This window comes from Perna viridis, chromosome 13, assembly GCF_037379345.1.
Source record: "Perna viridis isolate PV_CMFRI_1.1 ecotype Kerala chromosome 13, ASM3737934v1, whole genome shotgun sequence".
NCBI lineage: Eukaryota > Metazoa > Mollusca > Bivalvia > Mytilida > Mytilidae > Perna > Perna viridis.
This window is the reverse complement of record NC_142457.1, coordinates 6,152,790-6,176,047: the sequence shown is the minus strand read 5'-3', so window position 1 is coordinate 6,176,047 and position 23,258 is coordinate 6,152,790. Positions and strand designations below refer to the sequence as shown.

General features: G+C 33.2%; 1 protein-coding gene across 1 annotated transcript in view; it reads left to right on the top strand.

The window, feature by feature from the left end:
• Nucleotides 1-18,900, top strand: part of LOC148599372 (uncharacterized) — a 29,899-nt gene extending 10,999 nt beyond the window's left edge. Inside the window, exons 7-20 of the mRNA XM_088557085.1 lie at nucleotides 4,322-4,426; nucleotides 5,014-5,244; nucleotides 5,605-5,762; nucleotides 7,420-7,572; nucleotides 7,690-7,843; nucleotides 10,800-11,099; nucleotides 11,921-12,120; nucleotides 12,617-12,833; nucleotides 13,262-13,666; nucleotides 14,031-14,240; nucleotides 16,146-16,224; nucleotides 16,653-16,831; nucleotides 17,689-17,841; nucleotides 18,114-18,900. Of these exons, the coding sequence (XP_088413211.1) occupies nucleotides 4,322-4,426; nucleotides 5,014-5,244; nucleotides 5,605-5,762; nucleotides 7,420-7,572; nucleotides 7,690-7,843; nucleotides 10,800-11,099; nucleotides 11,921-12,120; nucleotides 12,617-12,833; nucleotides 13,262-13,666; nucleotides 14,031-14,240; nucleotides 16,146-16,224; nucleotides 16,653-16,831; nucleotides 17,689-17,841; nucleotides 18,114-18,244 (2,675 nt within the window). The 3' untranslated portion in view covers nucleotides 18,245-18,900. The remainder of the gene's footprint in view (nucleotides 1-4,321; nucleotides 4,427-5,013; nucleotides 5,245-5,604; nucleotides 5,763-7,419; nucleotides 7,573-7,689; nucleotides 7,844-10,799; nucleotides 11,100-11,920; nucleotides 12,121-12,616; nucleotides 12,834-13,261; nucleotides 13,667-14,030; nucleotides 14,241-16,145; nucleotides 16,225-16,652; nucleotides 16,832-17,688; nucleotides 17,842-18,113) is intronic.
• Nucleotides 18,901-23,258: the final 4,358 nt, after the last annotated feature.

Sequence of the window (23,258 nt, the reverse complement as noted above, 5' to 3'; positions counted from 1 at the left end):
TTCAATCACAATTTGGAACCCATCATGTGCCACCCACCCTTATTCATTATTTTATTAAGTTGTAATTTACACCTTAATTTTTAAATACAAAACACCATTTCTTGAATATGAATATGCGTTATTTAATTCTATTTTGTAATTTATGATATTACATGACTTTCCTTGCAATTTACACGCTTAGAATCTTAATGACGAAACGTTTCGTTTTGTCGTTTCGTTTCTGTTTTCTGTTTATGCCTGGTCTGATTACTTCTTTAGAAAAAAAAATATGAACGAAATTTAACAGTTATAAATAAATTCATTTTCAGTAAACGTCTCTTGGGTATTTTATGCTGTCAATTCAAATCAGCATTATAGACGGTACACCTAGATACAATAATGTAGTTTTTTGTAGAGATTCCTCATACTTTGTAAAAAAAATAATTCAAAATTATCTTCTAAATTTACCGACGATGATGTTTTCAAAATGCTAGAACTTTTGATCGACAACATATATGTCCAGTTTGGTGGATGCGTTTTTTAACAAAAGGTAGGATTTCCAATGAGAACAAATTGTGCTCATCTACTTGCTGACCTATTCCTTCACTCTTTTGAGCCTAACTTATCTGAGCTGATCTGATCCGAAGGAAAGACCATCGTCTCCCTAGATCTTTTAATCTCAGTTTCAACTATTAAGATGACGTATTATCGATACACAATCCTACTTTCTGGGATTGATACATCGCATCTACTCCAGACAACTTGCGATAAAGGATACTACAGACACTGTGAAGTCAGCCTCGTATCTTCACCTACACTTGAAGATCGATGATTAAGGAAAACTATTGACCAAATTTTACGACAAACGTGATGACTTTACATTAAGTATTGTCAAAATTCCTTTCACCTGTGACATCATCCTTTCAGCACATGCGTCAAATCACAACCCATACGTTTTGCCTGAGCTTGACGTTAAACGTACGCAAAAATTTTGTATTGCGCTAGATTCTTAAAATTAGGCTTCCGGAATAGGGTTATATTGCTACAAGATTGAAGTCATCATTACAGTAGTTTTATGGTCGTCATCATGAACTCGTACATCGTTACGTGTATCCATCTGCACCATAAAAACTGATTTATTCAACGTGTCATAGTTTTCTTTTTGCTCTTTCATTCACCCCGAAATTGACTTTATATGAGCAACTTGGCAGGTGTTTCTAGAACAGCAGAGTTTGTTTGTTGTTTGTTGGGGTTTAACGTCCGAGCAGCAATATTTCAGCTATATTCAGACGAAGAAAAGCAGAGCAAGCACGCTATCCTTACCAGTGCACCTGATCCATGCTCCCAGTTTTATTGGAGTCCGAGTTGCTAATTCTGTTGCTTTGTATATATTATTTCGAAGTGTTACGATTTCGTTCTAACAAACAATGCTATTAATTATGCGAGTTTTGTGTAACAAACATGTGAACTTAAATGACCAAAAATTTCCAAGTCGGTATTATTAAAATTTTTTGCAAGGTTTTGAAAGTGAACCCTTAAAAAGTGTTTAAGATAAAAAAAAAATTCATTTCAAAATTTGAGAGAAACCTACTCATGTATAAAAGCACTACAAAGTTGGACAACCGGAAGCCACCGCGAAGGAAATATCTAGAATATGCTGAGAAATATTGTAGCAGCGTTTTTCAACATTATGTGTCGAAGTTTGGTTTTCGCAAGTTCAGAAATTGTAAATGGATTAATTAAGACATAAGTAATGATCTTTCCATGCCCATAACACATTACAGCAAGGAATGACAAAAGATAAGAACGAATTGAGGTAAAATGGAAGAACAAACTATTCAGTTTTCTAACAGAAAATGATCTATCAAAAAGCATACTTTATTTTCAAGTTATAGGTAAAAATAGAGACGACAAAGTTTCGTGAGTCAAATAAAGAGTGTTTATAATAATATTCTATGAATTGAGAGATTTAAACTAGCCTCCGAAAAGAAACATCGTTTGTATATAATCTGAGATCTCAGTTGCAATATCTAAATAATTTTAGATTTCCTATATGTCTTCAATTTTACTTTATTTATTCCTATCTGTAAGATTGCCTCTCCTTAAATGGTGTCCTTTTAACACTCAAAACTTCTTTGAAACGCATTAGTAGTGGACCTCAATCTTGCTTAAATTATTTTACGGTGTCTGATTTTTGTGTCAACAGCTGAATAAGTATCAAGTGGTCTGTACACATCGCCCACTTATAAATTCTTCATGCATAAAATGTTCAGCTAATCATGGCAGAAATTGGGGTATTTTTTAATCTGACGTTGTTGCATGGAAAGGAACGATCAAAAGAAGAATATCCCCTAATTCGACATAACTATTTGTACTTCATGCCTTACAATGTCTTTTACTCAAAAATGAGTTAAATCCCATCCCTGTTCCCGTTTTAACGTGTTTGCAAATTGTAACTGTTTTCTGTTGTTTTTTTTTTTTTTTTTGTTAGTTTTCTTGTAATTCAGTTAAAATTTGTTTTAGGACAAAGTATTCAGCGTACGACAACCTTATAATATTACTTGCCATCCTTGAAACGGCTGTATATCTGTCAAACATTTGAATTAAAATTTATTGGCTTGTAGTGTATACTCTATTTTGAGTAATGACTTAACAGAACAGTAAAGTGATATTTTTTTGTTTTATTCGAAAATTCAGTGATGTGATTAAAAGTTTGATAATGGGTATTTTTCTGTATTTGTTAGAATTTCAATGGGACACTCTATAGCCTTCTCCCCATGATTTAATATTAAAGTTGGGAAATTTATATACATTGAAAATGGTACATGGCAAATGATTTTTCTAATCGTAATCATGCAAGTTTTGTTTCTTATTCATGTCAGGGAATAAGCTTAACTGAGCTAAATTGTTCCCAATACTAAAAACAACTTTTAACAAACAAAAAAACACTAAGTACCATATGGCCAGTACTAAAAATGCTGTTTCCAACATCCTGTATAATGGTCCCTTGATTACATTCTTTTGATTTCCACTAGAATCTTGGTTCCCTTGATTACTCTTCCTCTGCAACATATATTTATAAATTGTAGCATGGGTGTTTGGCTTTTGAAATGTTTAAACGTCTATTTATCGTTGCTTATTTTTATTTTTTTTCATGAATACAAAAGCTTTGTATCCAAAACAGTTTGCGTTTCATATTTTACTACGCAGACTTTTTGTACTCCGCTAGAACTCTAACAAATAGGCTTCTGGAACAGGGTTGTGTTGCTACAAGATTGAAGTCATCACTACAGAAGTTTTATGGTCGTCATCATGAACTCGTGGATCGTTATGATGTATCCATCAGCACCATGAAAACTGATTTATTCAACGGGTCATAGTTTTCCTTTCCTCGTTTGTCTACTTGACTTTTTATGAGCAACTCGGTGGGTGTTTCTAGAAAAGCAGAGGACGCTTACCCTACCGGTGCACCTGGTCCATTCTCCCAGTTTTTAGTGGAGTCGGAGTTGCCCATTTGCTTTTGTTACTTTGTATATATGATTTTAGTTACTTTATGTTCTTTGTTGTGTATGTCTGTTTTCAGATGCTGTAACAGATAATTATTTTTAAATTACAACATGACTTGGCCGAATATTTCTTTCAATACTCAGTTAATTCAGTACTAGAAAAAAATTACTTAAAATTGTCGGAATACAACAATGTGACTACATACAATTTTTCCCAAAAATTAATAAGTAATGGTATAAATGTATTAGGTGTCAGACTATATAAAAATCAGGCAGTGGGTGAAACATGGTTTATAAAACACTATTTCGAAAGTGTTATTCGATTATTTTCAATGTCAAAAAAGGAACTAGAACAAGATTTTTCATTTCATTTTGGTAAATTGAGTAATAATTTCACTGAAATGCACTTTGAATGAACGTTTCAAGGGCAGATAACTCTGTCTTAGAGGTCATTTTCTAAAACATAATTGAAAATTATTGAGGAAATCCAGCAATGCAGAGATCAAATATTTTTTTTTTCAAATACAGAAAGCATCATAAGATGAAACAATATTTTCAAATCGGTGGGGTTTTGACATTCATGTTTAAATTCAGTAGCATATATGTTCTTCCTTTTGAATTTCCACAAGATCGATTCACACTTCTACCTGATTAAATGACCGGCATTACTCAATTATCTGAAAAAATACAATGTGATTACAACAATGTACGGGAAACCAACCAAATCCTTTGAATAAAAACACCAGGCTACAAATTTCACCTTGTTTGTACAAATGAAAATATAAAAAAAACTCCCAAAGACAAAATTAACATTTTTTTTATATTTGTTTTGTTAGATATGTACGAGTTCCGTTTTAGTACAAACCGTGTGCATAGACCATGGATTCAGATAGACCTACAACAGTTTGTAAAAGTTTATGGGGTTTTCAGCCGTATACTTTGTATGTACTAGCAAACAATACAATTCTCAATAATAATCACAAAAACTTTAACATTAATCGGAGTTTACTGCTTATTAAGAATAATAGGATAATTTATTGGAAAAAGTGGATAAAAATATGATAATCTTAATTCGTTTTCTTATTATTCACGATAACCAATTTATTATCACATTTAATATATCAATTTTCGCCATTATTGGTTGCTATTTTCAACATAGATTTTAAAATTTGTGAACGGCGGATTGATATTTGTGTCGTGGCGTTTTGTGACGTTTTTGCGGGAATAAGCTTAAGAGTGATATTACTGAAATTAATTCACAGTGTGAATCGAAATTTTTTACACCAGGAAAATTCTGTAAATCACTGATATTTATATAGTTAATACTTTCATTTTCAAACACAGCTGAAAAAATAGGGAAAGGTCGTAGTTAGTATTCTAAGATGTACGATCAATACAGCTTCGTACTGAAACTGTAAAGTTGAAACCATTCTTTTGCAAGAACTACAAATGCTTAACATAGCACAGATTAATGCGAATGCAAATCTCATTTTTTTTATTTATTATTTGTTTTTAAATTTTTGGTTAGTGCGGCCATCGGGAGTCGAATACGTGTTAGTGTACATTAGTATGGAACAGTGGGACTTTTTCAATAGAGGGGCTAAGACATGTAACTTTTGTAAACTAAATCTATATGACAGTCTTATCAACAAATGTGCGTGTCGTCGCCCAATTACTGGACAATATGTAACATTAGTCATCGAGTATTTTGGCCAAAAAAAACATCTATATGTGCTTGAAATCAACGTGTACGGCTCAGGTAAGATATACAATCAATTTTTATTAAGCTTGAATAGAAATGTTTCAAAAAGTATTTTTGTCATGTACAGAGTTTAAAATTTACTATCAAATCCTTTATTGTAAAGAAGAACACAGACATCTGACTTTAAAATCTAAAGTCAAAAACAAAGCAAGAAAAAACATAAAAACATGAAAAAAAATAAGCCAAACAAAAACACCCACAATCTGAAGATATGTATTGAAAATACGTTTGATTTATATAATTCAACCATCGATTTGATATATCATTAACAGTTTAATGTATTTCACTACAAACGCTTACTTTTTAACGTCTATACTACACTAGTATTATATATCAGGAAAATTCATATATATTTAGGAACTGGGTGTGGGAAACATTTAGGAATGATTACTGGTGATATCAAAGAATACCAGTTGGTCACGTCTTCAAATCAAAGAGACATTCGATTTATCAGGGCTCTGTTTGGAAGACAGGAATGGTGTTCTCATGAAAATGATATAAAACCCTGGTTAATGGTATGTATGAAAAATAAGAAATCAAGTAAGGTAAAACCAAGAAAGCAAATGTGTCATTAATCAAACTTATTATTTAGTTTACATAAAAAGATTAATAATTAGATATTTGAAATTATCCAAAAGTACTTTTGTAGATTTCGATTGGTTAGACATATGTTTTACAACTATTCCAATGGGAACAAATTGTGCTCCTCTACTTGCTGACCTATTCTTTCACTCTGATGAGGCTAACTTTATAGCTGATCAGATTCAAAAGAATAAATATCGTTTAGCTAGATCCGGTGATCCCCGTCCGTTTCCGCTATATAGATGACGTATTGTCTTTAAACAATCCTAATTTTGGAGATTTGATACCTCGCATCTACCTCCAAAGAACTTGAGATAAAGGATACTACACTGTGAAGTCAATCTCATATCTTGACCTACACTGAGAAATCGATGGTAAACAAACACTATTAACCAAACTTTACCTTAAACGTGATGACGTTTCATTACAAATTGTCCACTTTCCTTTCATCTGTGGCATCATCCCTTCAGCATCTACGTATGGAGTGTTAATATCACAACTCATACGTTTTCCAGAGTTTACCGAAACAACGCAGACTTTTTTGTATCACGCTGTTATTCTATTAAATAATCTTCTGAAACAGTTTTATGTTGCTATAAGATTGAAGTTATCACACAGAAGTTTTATGGTCGTCATCATGAACTCATGGATCGTTACGGTGTATCTATCTGCGGCATACAAACTGATTTGTTCAAGGTGTCATAGTTTTTCTACCCCGGACTTGACTTTTTATGAGCAACTCGGCGGGTGTTCCTAGAAAAGCATAGCACTCTTACCTTACCGGTGAACCTGTTTTTTTGTGGAGTCCGAGTTGCAAATTTGCTTTTGTTACTTTGTATGTATGATTTTAGTTACTTTCTGTTCTTTGTTGTTTATGTCTTTTACCATGTCTGGTCTTTGTCCCTGGTTTGCATTTTTTTATTACCACTATAACATTGGTTTGCTTGATTACTCTTATATAATTTTACAAAGTTTCAAAAAGGGTATAATATGGAAATGATGGAAAATAATTTTAAAAAGATATATGGAATGTTCGAGATCAAAACTTTCATTAATACATAACTTGATAATCACATACCAGTGACTTGTTTTAAGAAATGAAATATGACTGTGTCTAGTTCTAAAATTCTCATGTGAAGATGTGATTAAAACCTACCAGTAAAGGGAATATATTTGCAGTTGCGAGCACCTCCCCGTAGAGTGTTGATTTTTCTAATTATGAATTATCCTATGTATATAGTTCTAATAAAACGATATAATTCGCTAAAAAACATATATTCAGCAGTTTAAACTTAAAGTACATAATTTAAGATTGGAATTTAAGGAGGTAGACCTAGGGTAAGGGACATGACTCTTGAAATCAATGGTATTTTTGTATCATATTCAATTTCATTACGAAACAGAATGAAATCAATCCAAAATACTTTGATGCTTACATAAGATTAATGTAAAATGCTGAATACAAACATTCAAGTGATTTGTAAGATTTGTGTCTCTTACCTTAGATCTTCCTCCTTCAGTATGTTATACGATATTAGCAAAAACGTATTTACAAAATGATTAGTAATTTGGTTTAATCGGGTATTACAGGTAGATTTGATTGTCTCCACAAAAGTCCAGGCAGTAATACTGCATGGTTGGTTTCAACAAGAAAAAACAGGTTTAATCAACAAGTTTACCGTTGAGTACGGTGTCATGAAAAATAACTTGTCCTTCTACAGTGAAGAAAATGGACGTCCAAAGGTAATTTTGAGTTTTTAAAATAGATAAACTATGGTATAATAATCAGTTTATTAATTGTGAAAGGAAAATAGTTCAACATGGACCAGAAAATTGTTTTTTTCTTTGTTTTAATTGTAGGTTTTCAATGTTAATGCAGAAGTGAATGTTAATAGTTTTAAGACGTTCTGGTTTTGGAAACTTCTTGTTGCTAGATACATCAAGATTAATGTTGTCGACTTAGATAAGCCTCGAGCATGTATGAAAGTAGAACTTGTAGGATGTCCAATCTATAGTAAGTGTTATTCGATGTTCAAATTGAAAGGGAATAAGGAAATTGTTTCGAAGCATTTAATTAAAAGTAATCAACGGAACCCAGGTTCTAGCGGTAACCAAAATAATACATACAATGTAACAAAAGCAAATGAGCAACTCGGACTCCACACAAAACTGGGAACATGGACCAGGTGCACCAGTAGGGTAAGAATCCTCTGCTTTTCTAGAAACACCCGCCGAGTCAAGTCCAGGTTAGAAAAAAGAGGTAAAGAAAACTATGACACGTTGAACAAATTAGTTTTCATGCCGCAGTTGGATTCATCGTTACGATCCACGAGTTCATGATGACGACCATAAAACTTTTGTAGTGATGACTTCAATCTTGTAGCAACATAACATTAAATAAGTCTTTTCACACTAAGTTGTCCACATAAAAAGAAGATATATGTAAAAAAATATAGATAATAAAATAAGTGCAGCTTTTTGACTGTCCAGACGAAAATTCCATTTAGGTTGATCAAGTCATGGCAGCAAACATAAACAATTGGAATGATGAGTCTTGTCCCAGAACGTTTTGTATATACAAGAGTAATCAAGGGAACCAAGGTTATAGCGGTAATCAAATGAATGCAATGCAGAAACAAAGATCAGACATGGAAAACAGACATACACAACAAAGAACATAAAGTAACTAAAATCATACATACAAAGTAACAGAAGCAAATGAGCAACTCGGACTCCACTAAAAACTGAGACCAGGTGAACCGGTAGGGTAAGCGTCCTCTGCTTTTCTAGAAACATCCGCCGAGTTGCTCATAAAAAGTCAAGTCCGGGTGGACAAACGAGGAAAGGAAAACTATAACCCGTTGAATAAATCAGTTTTCATGGTGCAGATGAATATACCATAACGATCCATGAGTTCATGACGACGACCATAAAACTTCTGTAGTGATGACTTCAATCTTGTAGCAACATAACCCTGTTCTTGAAGCCTATTTGTTAAGAGTCATTTGTTAGCGCGATACAAAAAGTCTGCGTAGTTTCGGCAAGCTCTGGCATTACGTGTGAGTTGTGATATTATCAGTCCATACGCAGATGCTGAAGGGATATTGCCACAAATGAATGGAAAATTGACAATTTTGAATGAAAAGTCATCACGTTTGTCGTAAAGTCTGGTCAATAATTTTTCCTTACCATCAATTACAAAGTCTAGGTCAAGATATGAGGCTGACTTCACAGTGTCTGTAGTATCCTTTACCTCAAGTTTTTTGGAGGTAGATGTGATGTATCAAATCCACAAAATTAGGATTGTTTAAAGATAATACGTCATCTATATAGCTGAAACTGTTATTAAAGAATATAGCCGAACGATATTCTTTCTTTCGGATCAGATCAGCTATAAAGTCAGCCTCATAAGAGTGAAGGAATAGGTCAGCTAGTAAAGGAGCACAATTTGTTCCCATTGGAATGCCGACTGTTTGTTGAAAATCACGACCACCACACTGGATAAGTATGTTGTCTATTAAAAATTGCAGCATTTTGTAAACATCTCCCTCTGTATATTTGGAAGATGATTTGGAAATATTACTTACACTATAAGAGGAATCTCTATCAAGAACTATATATTTGTATCTAGGTGTACCATTTTTGTATAATGTTTTTAAGTCGGGACTTTAACTGAGTATGGGCAATGGAAGTATACTGTGTTGAAAAATCATAGGTTTTAATGCTATTATGTTCAGATAATAGTCTTGAACTGATTGTCTCCAAAAGATCTTTCGAATTTTTCAGGATCCACATGAAATTAATACCACTACAAGGGTAACAAGTGTTGTGGTAAGACTGAAGACCCTCTTTGAGAGATGTGAGTATAGAATTGGTGGTACACTTTGCAGATCCAGCTATGGAACGTTGTTTGTATTGATTCTTGTTGATTTTGGGAATCCAGTACATAGACGGCAAATCACAATCATCGTCTTTGGTAGAGAGACCAAAGAGGAAAGCACAGATTTATAGTTTTCCACAATCTCTTCTTTGGAGAGTGTGGTTGCAGTATAGGTCTTATCACTGCTATTATTTTCTACGTCTACCTCTGATAATAAACATTGGGTGTAAAACGTTTTGCAGACAAAAACAATGTTGTTTTGGGCTTTGTCTGCTGGGACGACAACATATTTGTCATGTATAGTAGACAATGTTTTTGCTACATAGGGGTCTTTGAAAACCGATGTAGTCTTGGCACTCATTGACCTACTTAACACTTTCATTCGTTTCAGAATAAAAGACCTCACGGCCTTTAACCGTGCAAGTGAGCTATTTCCAGAAAATTAATTGTTTTTATATTGAAATTCTAAATAAATCGTTTGTCCTGAAAGACCTTATACTCAAAATGATATGGAATATAGCCACATTGTAAATGGTAGTCGGCAAAACAGATGTTAAAGTCGTCTGTGTCTTTAGTTGGCTGCAGGTCAAAGTAAAAAGTATGCCTACAGTGAGTCGGTGAATTCCATAACCTCTAGTTCTAGTTCAGTATGTTTATTTCAATTAGAAATTTTTTTAAGGAGTTAAGAGCTACATGTAGTTGCATATGGATTTTACAAATAAGAACGTTCTGAGGTCACCCTAGACGCTAAAGTCAGCCCTCTCAGAAAATGCAAACTTGAGAAAAAAGAGAATCTTGCAAACTCGGGAAAAGTTAATGATTTGACACGACGTCATCCGGTGGTTAGTAAAAGATGAAACGAATGTCAACTTTATCAAGAATGTGCATTCATTGGGTTAGGCTTAGAAAATGTACAAATTTCTTGTTTTTTTTAGATTTAAAATAAATGTACTGCATTATTAAATGTCGAAGAAAAAAACATTAAATATGCATCATTTACTTAACTACACACAATAACGTCTGTCTTTTAATTTCATCAGTATTGAAAAATCAGTTCATAGACTATTAAACCTTTAAACTTTTATTGTAGCTAGTCGAAGCTCAAATTGCAATGGCGAAAAAAGTCTGGTCGATTTAGGTTTTGCACGTATTCAAGGCTTGAAATTTAAGGGAAGTGACAAAGTTAAAACCATTTGCGAGAAAGACACTGCATCATTGTTAGAATGCCAGAATAAAACTATCAGTTATGGTTACATAGGAAATTCGTTTGATAACAAAACTAAGATTTGTTGCTTTGTCAATATTTCAATGGATAACAGACATTTTAGAGATTTGTGGAAAACAGTTGAAAGCGACAGTGCTGTTGTATCCGAACGACTTTGTTTAGCAGGTATAAAGCACACAGATCCGTTAATTTTTAAAAATAGTTTCGTTTTAACACTATGAATTTAAAATTGAAATGTGGATGCTGTATCGTTATGGTTTTTTTCTTGAGATTTTTTTCTTATTTGGTAAATTTTGAACCGGAGTTTGTGAAGAAGAAATATTAAGTACGAATAATTTTTTTCTTCATATGTTCAGATATATCTATGTATAAAATGCATTTACTTTGTTATATAAGTTTGTCAATATGTTGTGTAAATTATATATGATTTTTTTCACGTGAATAACATTGTATGTTTATGTTGTACGTTACACAGGAAAATAGAAACATGTTTTCATATGTTTCAAAACATATGGAAACATATGTTTATGACCAGGATGGAAATATATTTATCTGTTCCCATCAAAACTCATAAATTGCATTTTTACCCCAATCCAAATGAAAACAATTATATCTTTAATGATTAAAACCATCTTGTGAGGCATTTGTTTACCTATTAATGTCTTATTCAGAGAGTATCATATATTTATATTTTAGTTGAAGACATATGTTTTTCATATGTTTTTCATTGTGGTCCTTAATATATGAACAATGTAATAGACACATATGTAAATCATATGTTGCTACTTTTCCTGTGTACCGTCTTTGCGTAGGATGATTCCGACCTACTTTTGTGATCCAGAGAAAAACTGAGTATGGGTATTCTTTTGTTTGGTTATGTTAATTTCCGATCCGTATAATTTGTGTTTTCATGCTTTCGTTAAAAGCAGTTTTTTCAAAGCGAAATATGTTTTAAATACTTAAATACTATTTAATGTTCTTTCTAGAAATCACCTCCGAACTAAGTAACATATCAATAATACATGTTGGAAGTAAACGTGGTACATTGTTGTCACCTATGTTTCCATCTAATTACCCCAGAGGAATTAAAATGAGATTCAAACTTGTTGGACACAAACAGTATATAAAACTGTCAATAGTATATGTGTCTCTTGCTGAAACGGCTACCAAGTCGTATCTGAGACAGGTATCTTCTTTTATATAATTAAATGAGAAATAAAACTGTTATGTACGGTGTTAATCTTTAAAACATACTTGTATAAGCATCATAGAATTTGTCGAAAATATAATTATAAAAATCAGAAAGTGCTAACTATGCTAAGAGGGTTTAAATCAAGAAAAAACAACGTTCTTTTTTTATTTATTTTAGCGGTCGACATCCTTGCTTATACGCATATATTTATGCTTAACTTATAAGCAATGTAATTCTTGTGACTTATTACAGATATATACATTCAGATTTCACTTGTACAGATAAAAGCAATGTATATTGACTGCTCAAATAGAACGGTTGCAGTAAAAAAATAAATTTGTAGTCAATATATCAGCTAAAAATACAAAAGAGTAAGTATTTTCTGTCCGATCAGCTAATGTTTGAATGTAATTTATTCCTTTAGCGATATTAATGAAATTTGTCAAGTAATTTGATTATTAAAGAAGAAAAACTAATTCTTTTTTTTCAGATAGGCAATACAGATATCAACCCAAGTTACTGTAAAGATAATTTAGCTATCGATATTGGCACTGATAAGGATATTATGATTACTTATGAAGACCAGAAGAAATATCGATATGCTTCCTTCATATCCTCAGAACATCATGTAAACATAATATTCACAACGTGTTTCCAGTATAAACCAGCAGATGGGTTAATGTTTCAACTTCAGTACGAAACTGTCGGTAAAGATGCCGTATTTCCTTTCGAGTTTATACCAAACTACCTTAACTCTAATGAAGAAATAAAAATCTGGAAAAAAAGTCATTTAAAAATGTACAATACTTAACCAAGACATTTGAACACAACATTACTAAGACGTTTAGCGATGTTTTAGCCTCATTGAATGGGGATACGTAACTTTTATAGTTCAATGTTGATTTGTCATTAAGTAAATCAAGCCTATCGAAAAGAAGGCCCAAATTATAAATCGGTATCCCTAAATATGTTTTCCATTTTAATTGCATGATCTGACAGAAAGTATGGAAACATTAATATCTATTTACCCACAGCTTTTCATCCTTTTTATTATTTAATTTTACTGTTTTATTATCATAATATCCTATCAGTTACTATGAGCTAATTATTTTGGGTTGTTTTCATATAATTATAGATTATCCAGGATGTGGCTTTGACGGTTCAGTTCATATGGAGTGCAAATTAAAGTCAGCTTACGTTGGTTCTTACCTATATCCATCGATCTGGACAACTTCAGAGTCTAACACATGGAAACTAGAAGGACAGCCTGGTCAGTACATTGAATTATATATTATAGATCTGCATGTAGTTGGTTTAACTAGAAATGACACTTTTATAGAGATCTTCGACCTGTATAAAAGTGGGGAAAGGCGTGAATCACTCGGTAGGATTTATAATACATTAATTCATAAAACTTTGAAATCAAGTTGGCATAGAATGGAAATAGAATATAGTATTGGTAGTGGCGTAACAGGTAGAGGTTTCTTCGGACGGTACGAAACTAAAGGATTCCAACCGTTCCAGAATTTTGCAAATGAACGTAAGTACAAATCAGAATAATAAGTGAAAAAAATAAACTCATCAAAAAATTAAAATGTTGAAAGTAAAAGTTTCGTTCTCTTTTAAATCTGACTAATTATTCAAATGTTAAGTTACAGGTAAATCAATGCGCCGGACGATTGCCTATTTACTTTAATCTGCTAAGATACGTTTTAAACTGTGATTGTCTAATTTTATACTGAAGTGTATCGTTAACAAAAGTGTCCTTTTTAATCCACGTTTCCTGGTACAATATTTGTCCATCACCAAAGACTTGTAGATGGAATATATGTCACAGCTAGGTATTCAAATATATCAACCATAGCATAGCTTATGTGTTTTGAAAGTATTTATCCCTTTGTTAGGTTGTAATCCAGGTCAGTACTGGTTTCAACAGAGCTGTTATACGTTTAGCAACATTTCTTATGTTAATCATCATAGAGCAGAGAAAGAATGTAAGAATGATGGTAGTCACCTACTTGCCATTGGTTCTGAAGACGAACAGAAATTTATTTTTTCAATATTACTACATCTGGTATCGTCTAAATCTACTACAGATTTCTCGGTTCATATAGGTACAAGTACTTCTTATTCTTTATTCTTATTGCATTCAAATTGAAACAAGTAGTTTTGTGTTTTTTTTTTATTTGATTTTTATTTACCTTAAGGATATGTCATGTCATATGAGCTTAGACTATAAAAATGAAGTGGTATTGTATCGCCCCCTTTTACACAAAAAAAGTTTTTTATGTACGATTGAATGCCTTTAAAGGAATAATTTGGGAACAAACCAGACTACTTGACTCACAAACTGAATTGTTCTAGAAGTTGCACATTGTCTTTTTATATGATGAATCAAATATTTTGGACCGAATTTTAAAAATGTGTTTCCGCATGAAATTAAAGAACATAACCTTTTCATACATGAGTTCAAATTAACACACATTTATCATGTAAACAAATATTGTATAGCATAATATTTTCCCCAAATATAGAAAGCAATACAACGTCAGCGTGTATTACATTTCCATATTGCACTACAAATGCGGTTTGTGACGTTATCCACTAACTACAGTTCATTTTAAGCGAAACTTAATTGTATTGCCATAAAATAAAAGGGTTATTGCATGAATACTGGGGAATCATACCCTGCGTTAACTCGTTCAATATGTAATTCTAATCGGTATAATATTTCCCAGTATGCATGCAATAATCCTAAAATACTAATTCCATGAACTAATTATTTTACTTCTGAACATACATATTTGTAAACGTATTTAATGAGTTTGTCTTTTTATATGATGAATCAAATATTTTGCACCAATTTTTAAACATGTGTTTCCTCATGCATGTAAAACTACATGAAATTAAAGAACGTTTTCATACACGAGTTTAAATAACGCACATATATAATGTAAACAAATATTGTATAGCAGACTAGGTACTGCAATACCTTACGAATGCAAGGACAGCATCGAAAGTATAGGAAACCTTTCAAGCCAATATAATTATAACATTAGTGTGATTAATTTATCTGACAAAAATGAAAGACGGGAGAGGAATCAAGCCCACCTAAGTAACATGATGTCTGCATAGATGGTGTTCTTTCATACAAAAACTCTCGGACTTCATCACATTAGAACCAAACTTTATTCCATAGCTCTTAACCTCTAACTCTACTACACTCCCTTTACAAAACAAGTCTTGACACTCCTGTTTCTGACCCTACCTCATAATTATACAGACTTGTTGCCATCATGTTGTTACCACAACACTTGTTACTCCCGTAGTGATAATAATTCAATGTTGATCCGTAAAAATTCGAAAGATCTTTTGGAAACAATCAGTTCAAGTCTATTATCAGAATATAATAGCTTTAACACCTAGGATTTTCCAACATTGTATACTTCTATTCCCCATACTCAGTTAAAATCTCGACTTAAAGAAAACATTATACATCGTTGTTTTTCCCCAAAAATAGTACATCTAGATACAAATATATAGTTCTTGGTAGAGATTCCTCATAAGTTGTGAAAAACAATTCAACATCATCTTCCAAATATACAGAAGAATATGTTTACAAAATACTGCAACATATTTGTCCAGTGTGGTTGCTGCGTTTTTCAACAAAGGGTCAGCATTCCAATGGAAACAAATTGTGCTCCTCTACTTGCTGACCTATTCCTTCACTCTTATGAGGCTGACTTTATTGCTGATCTGATCGGAAAGAAAGAATTTCGTTTAGCAAGATCTCTTAATCTCATCTTCCGCCATATAGATGACGTATTATCTTGACTAAACTTTACGACAAACGTGATGACTTTTCATTCAGAATTGTCAACTTTCCTTCCATCTTTGGGAACATCCCCTCAGCACCTGAGTATGGAGTGTTCATATCTATTTATTTATTGATCTGTTGACCAACAAACCAATTGCTCTAATTATAATTTTGAAATTTGTAAAAACTTTTTTTAACACAGGACTACTCAAACAGAATTCCTCAAAACTATTCACAGATTTTCGCTGGACAAATGGCGAAACTATGGTCTACACAGCATGGTAATATGGTTTTGAACCATTTGTTTGGTTTCCATAATAAACTTAATGTCATTTGATAATATCATCAGCAAGAGTTTCCCAAATTCACGATTGCAATAGTTTTTAAATCAGTAAATGATAAGCACAAAGGGAAAATCATCATTTGCGTTTCATTTAGCATTTCCGGCATAGGTTGACTAATTTATCAACTATTTTGTGTTATGTTGTTTAAGTGTTTGAGTTGTTGTTTGTGTGTTTTCAATGAGTATTTCCTGCATTGTTTTGTACAAGATTTACTTCCCTTTAGTTCATATGTCTTCGATATAACTACTTCGAATTTATACTGAAAAGAGACATGAAATAACTATCACCTTTAAACACAAGGCAAACTTATTTAGTTTAAACGATTAAAATTTTCTTTTATGTACTTTGTTTCATCTATGCATTAGGTTTGAAGGTTCGTCCCGCACTTTGCCTCAGCCTGATGGATTTCAAGATGAGTTATGCACAGCAATGGTGTTTAACAGTGCCCATAATGTATGGAATTGGCATGATATTCTTTGTGAATACTCTAGAAGTCAATTTTTTGTATGTGAAAAAGAAATGGCGGTTAACAAGACAGAAACAGGTGATATACATATAGTTTATTGTTTGGTATCTATATCAGAAGATTTTAATTTCGTGCTTTTTTTGTTGTTTTGTTTTTTTGTTTTGTTTTGTTTTGTTTTGTTTTTTTTTTTTTTTTTGGATACGACCTTCTGAATAAAACATATCTTCTCATCCTCTCAATTTTGACATTTCTTATTTCCAATAAACAAAAAAATATAGCCTAGCTGGCCGAGTGGTCTTTGGCGCTGGACTAAGTTCAGGCGGTGTTGCAATTGATGTCACAGCGGTACGAGTTCGAGTCCCGCGGAGGAAACAACCAAAACTTTGCTCCGCAAATTTGACAGTTCTAACATCGATGGGAATTTTTCATACCCTTCTATAAGTTGTCGTCATTTTCCCTGTATCAATTTGATCCGATGGAGTGTAGCGAGTAGAGTCACATTCTGAGACGTTGTATAATATTGATTTGTTGTGACGTGCATCATTAATTTGATCTTCTATCCTACATAATAACACCTAGATGAACTATCCCGTACTACCATATATCGTGTACTACGTTACAGCCCTAGATCAATTCTACGAGGAGGAATGACCCGGCCAGCGAAAGCTATATTTTTATATAGCCTAGCTGGCCGAGTGGTCTAGGGCGCTGGATTAAGTGCCGGCGGTGTTGCCATAGATGTCACAGCGGTACAACCAAAAATTCGCTTCGCAAATTTGACAGTTTAACATCGTTGGGAATTTTTCAGACCCTTATATATATATATATATATATATATATATATATATATATATATATATATATATACTAATAAAGTTCAACACTGCAAAAGTCAATTAATCTTAGCATGCATTCAAATTTTCCATTTTTTGTAGATTATTATTGGACAATTAGTCACGAAACACAAGGATTTGAGAGGAAATTAAATTCTTATTTGTTTGAGTGCAACAGTGGTGAAATTGTGTCATTTTCTGTCATCTGTGACTCTTTTCGAGACTGTTCTGACAACTCTGATGAGAACAATTGTAGTAAGTATATGACATAAGAGAATAAAATTATATGTAGTATATAGGTCCAACAGTAATCGTATCTACAAGGCTCGCTTATAATTGCAAAACTTAAGACATTCGATATTTTGTGTATCATAGTTGCATCATCAGTAAACATACGATAATTCTTAATGTATTAATTAATATATGCCAATCAGACATTGTTTTGTTTTGTTTTTTTTTTTTGTGTGTGTGTGCTTTTTTTTTTCACACTGATAAGGTAGCTTACTTATAATTATCTGTTTCATAAGACGAGAGTTGTAGTGCCAGCCAATTTCAATGTGGTAATGGTGGAAGTATTCATTGGACACACTACTGTGATCATGTGCGTCATTGCAAAGACGGATCCGATGAGGATTTCTGTTGTGAGATTAAACGTTAATAATATTTAAACAACCAAAAGATCGATTTTCTTTTCAAATATTCATCACGTGAGAAGAAGGGCATGATAATCGTTGTCTTAAAATAATGCTGCGTATACACCATGTCAGAACATCAGATAATTGACTTTTTTATTTAAATTGGAAATTTTAAAATTTGTATTAAATACGACCCAGAACATTTACGGCGAAACAGGGGCTATTTACATATGAATGTTCCCTAATTTTGCTAATGAAAGTGTGTTCTCTGATATGCTGCTATTCTTCGTGAGCAATTTAGGGATAGTCTATCTCATATTACGGATATTCTAAATGAATGACACCCCAGGCGTCTTTGCTGAATTTTAATATTTGTCTATTGAATTCACAGTTAAATATATTGTTCTCATTCAATAATAACAGGATTTAATAATTTCAAATTCGACTTTGAATGAACTTTATGTAATTCGACTTTTAAAAGCCCCAATATATTTTTGTTTACATAAGGCACTTTTAAAGTCACTAACCTACGTTTGTTAAAGAAGTTTAAATAACGGAGAAGACCGTCTAAAAATTAGAGTCCATGGGATGGCGGGTTCAACCGTGCACCCCAGTTATTAACTCATGATGATTTTTATTATTCTTTATATCTCATATTTACGAATCAAGTTGTCGCCAAAGAATATTATCTGATGCCTTTGTTTTTGTTATTTTTCAAATTCAGGTGTGCAGACCTACAGACATGTTAACGGAACCAAAAGTTGTAGGTTACACAATGTACCGCTTCAAAAAAATTAAGATGAAAAGCGCTTATTGTAACTTTTGTATTAATTGGTTTCCACAATTACATGAAAAAATTATCTAAACATAAAACCAAAATGCTTTATTTTAGCATGTAACCGATGTAGAAGGTATGTTAGGCACTATTGAGTTTGATGTTTTCAACATATTTCAATGGCTTAATTCTCGGTTTTAAGTTTACAAAAATGACCAAGTAGAAGATATTATCGAAATTTCAGATTTTCACCTGAAATTTTCATTTTCAAATATAATACTTCAAACAACCTTTTGTACATTTAAAACATTAATATTGCAACTTCGGGTTTCTAATTAGCCAAGTAAAACATAAATACTACTCTTTCCCAGCTTAAGTTACCCCAATATGAACAAAAATGGTTAACGTCTATTTTTACATCATTATATTCTGAAATCTGCATTGCAGTTCATGTTGAGGTACTTTCGTCTGGGATCGGTTGGCAATTTTCCAATTAAATAGACTTGAAAAAGTTCAAAATTTCAACTTTCATTTTAAAGTTTTTGATAAATCTTGTTGCTTCAAAATCGCCAAATTTTACGACTGACAAATTAACCGCCAAAGAAAGAAGAAAATCTGCAATTTTGAAAACTCCTTTTTTATGATTAATTGAAACCAGCAGTGGAAAACTGTATTGGTCATATGTGTTGCCTTACTTAAACCCTGTTATCCATTCCTGGACATAGGTTGTCGACACAAGATTTCCATTTCCTTCTGTCCTGGGCTAGCTTGTCAATTTGACCCCATGTCTTGCCCTGTTGTTTTCCCTCTGGTAAGGCTGATCGTCTCCATGAGTTTTTAGGTCGTCCTTACTTCCTTTGGCCTTGTGGATTCCACTTGAGAGCTTGGTTTACAACGGTGTTTTTGGCTCTCTAATAGTGTGCCCTATCCAGGTCAACTTCCTCCTTCTTATTTGTATTTCTACAGGAAACTGGTTCGTCCTTTGTCATATTTCTTCATTTGGAATCTTATCTTGCCGTTTGATCTTCAGAATGTCTCTCAAACATCTTTTGGTAAATGTTTGAAGACTGTGTGTTGTTGCTTTTGTCGTTCGCCAGGTCTCAGAAGCGTACAGCACGGTTGTTACATTAGAATTAAAAATTTTCAATTTGGTGTTGATGGAAATTTGTGAGGATGTCCATATTGGCCGTAAGGTCTTAAAAACAGCTGCTACTTTTCCAATGCGGTCTTTGTCTGTACCACCATCATTGCTCACAATACTACCCAGGTATGTACATTTATCTACATCTTCTAGTTATTCTTCACTTAGTTTGAATTTTGCTGTTTTTTTCTCTTTTATCTGCATAGTCCTTGTTTTCCCTGATTTTTTTTAGTCCAATCTTTTTACCCTGTTATTCCAATGTTGATAATTTTGTTTCAGGTTCTTTATATCTGTGTAATAGGAAGGCTATACGTCTGCAAAGTCCAGGTCTTCAATATGTTTTTGAAAAGTCCACTGTATACCTATGAGCTGTGAATCTGTAGTTGATTCCATAACCTAGTTCACAGCCAACAAAAAGAGAAAGGGTGATAGTAGACATCCCTGGCGCACTCCTGTTAATATGTTGAAAGGTTCAGTAAGTGTGTTTTTGTGAATAACTTGGCATATGCTTGGTTCATACATATGCCGATCTAATTATTTTTATATTCTTTTTTTCTGGAATGCCATGATGGTGTAGTAGTTTCCAAAGTGATGATCTATCCTTGATCTTAGACAGGGTGCGTAAACTAATCCATTCATGGTGTTGCCTTGTCTTTTTCCCTATGACATTGTCATATGTCTCTTTCCATACATTTTTTATCTTATCCCATTGCTGTTCCACTGTAGTGATTTATCAGAAATATCTGAGAGTGCCTGAGAGCGATTGGAAAGTTCTAGATGGTATTCCTGTTCGATGGTTCTATCTCTAGGTCGGTGTTATAATTATGGTAGGTTTTCCTATCTATGTTTTGGTAGTTCTGAAATTTCAATTTAATTTTACAAATTAGTAGGTGATGATCTAATCCAACGTCAGCCCCTCTTTTATTTCTAACAAGTGATCTCCGGAAGGTGCTACTAATACAAATGGGATCTATCTGGTTTTCTGTGTGGTGATCAAGTGATACCATGCTATTTTATGTATTGTTGTGTGTGGGAATACACTTCCACCAATTACCAAGCTGTTAAAGGTAAAGGAGTCTGTGTAAACATTTAGTTTTCATTCATCTCTCCAAGACATTCTCTTCCCATAACCAACTCATGTCCTGTATTATCATCTCCTATTTTTGCATTTAGATCTCCCATCATTGTGAGTATATCTTTCTTTGTCTTCTGATTTAATCTGGTCATCTGAGTCATTCGTCGGTGCATAACCTTGTATTATGAAAAATTGCTGTGATAATACGTGATGATATTGCCTTCCAATCTATCAGAGATGTGATGCACTCTTACATAACATTAACCCCGACACCTTCAGTATGTAGTGTTCCTGCTTCTTAATGTCCTGAGTATAATAGTGTTTCACCTATTATTGATTTCATTTTTCCTACGTCAATCCACCTGGTCTAACAAAGTCTAAGAACAGACAGTTGGTATTGTTGCATTTCTTTTGCCTTTTGGTGTGTTTTTCAAGCTTCATGCATTGTTTTAGCATTAAATGTGCCAAATAGTTTGTTGTGTCTAGGTGAAAACAGGGACGTCTGTATGGTTGCTTCTTTTCGGTTTTGACTTCCATGCTTCATAATAGTACTATCAATACTACCTATTTTACCCAGCTCGTTGTTTGAATGATTTTTCCTCCTTGACGTTTCTTTAACAAAAAGTTTTCCGTATAGAATAGTTAGCCCTATGACAACCTTCTACGTGAACATACTGACGGATCGGGTTTTAGCTCACCTGGCCGATGGCCATGTGAGCTTATACTATCACCTGGCGTCCATCGTCGTCCGTCGTCGTCGTCGATGTTAACAATTTTTCAAAATTATTCTCCTCTGAAACTACTTGACCAATTTGAACCAAACTTAGTATGAATGTTTCTTGGGGTATCTTGCATAGAGCTGATGTGGGGATTTTTTATCCGTCGAAAAACAAGGCCGTCGTTACTAAAAATAGAACAAAGGGGTCAGACAGTAGTTTTTTGCATATATCTCCTAAACCGTTAGGTTTAACCAAATTCTGACATGGGATAACAGTGTTCGGCATGATGCGATCTATAGGTGGTCAAAATTTGGTGAAAATCTGTTGACCCATGTTGGAGTTATTGCCCTTTTTGGACGTTTTTTACTTTTTTAGTGTTATTATTTTTAAAAAATCTTCTCCTCAGAAACTACTGTACAGAATGCACTGAAAGTTGGTATGGGCATCCTTAACAGAATGACCTTTTGGATTTTTTATCTGTTATAAAGTAGGCATCAGGGCGTGTCCACAAACCAGTGGGCCATGCATGTCATACATTTTTGGGCCTAGTCTCCTCCTAGACCTTGTGTTTTAGCCTGGGTACCCAGTTACCATCTACCACCTCGTAAAGTGTCCTATTTATAGGACACATAGGTCTTACTGAGTGAAAGGCTATAACTGGGGGACTGGGGCAAGCTGCCATCCAGCGGTGTGGCTGAAAACGGGAGTGACAAGCACAAACACTACAACACACACACTGTACGCATCACCCAGTCATTTGATAGACATATAAGTATGAGTTAGGTACATGATTTTCTTAACAATGATTGTTGTGATATGCTTTACTTTGTTTGATAATTGATAAAATTGAATAATTTATTGACGATTTGGTCGAAAATTTATGTGACTTTTTATGCAAAATTCCACTTTTTATCAAGTTATGAGAAATTTGAACTATGGAAATGGCCACAAGTAAGAAAAAGAACCCGAGTATTTGCAAGTGTGATATTTCCAAACAGAAAATATCAAATATGCATTGTTTACAATAAATATTAACGGGGTTATGTCACGCCAGTCATTTTTTATGGTAGAGTAGGGATAAATTTTGGTAATTAATTGAAAACCATCTGTTCATACGCAGCATGAACTGTACCATTACCAATCTGAGATATTTGGTAGCGTGTTGATATCCATATATATCAATTAACAATGTTTTGTGGAAAGTAAAAGCTTTGAGATTCAAACTGCTCAAAAAAATGTTTGTTTTACTTAGTGGAGAATAAAAAGTGACCAAAAAGTACATAACTGCTTTAGTTTAATTTTTGGCGACAAATTGATTTGTGGATAG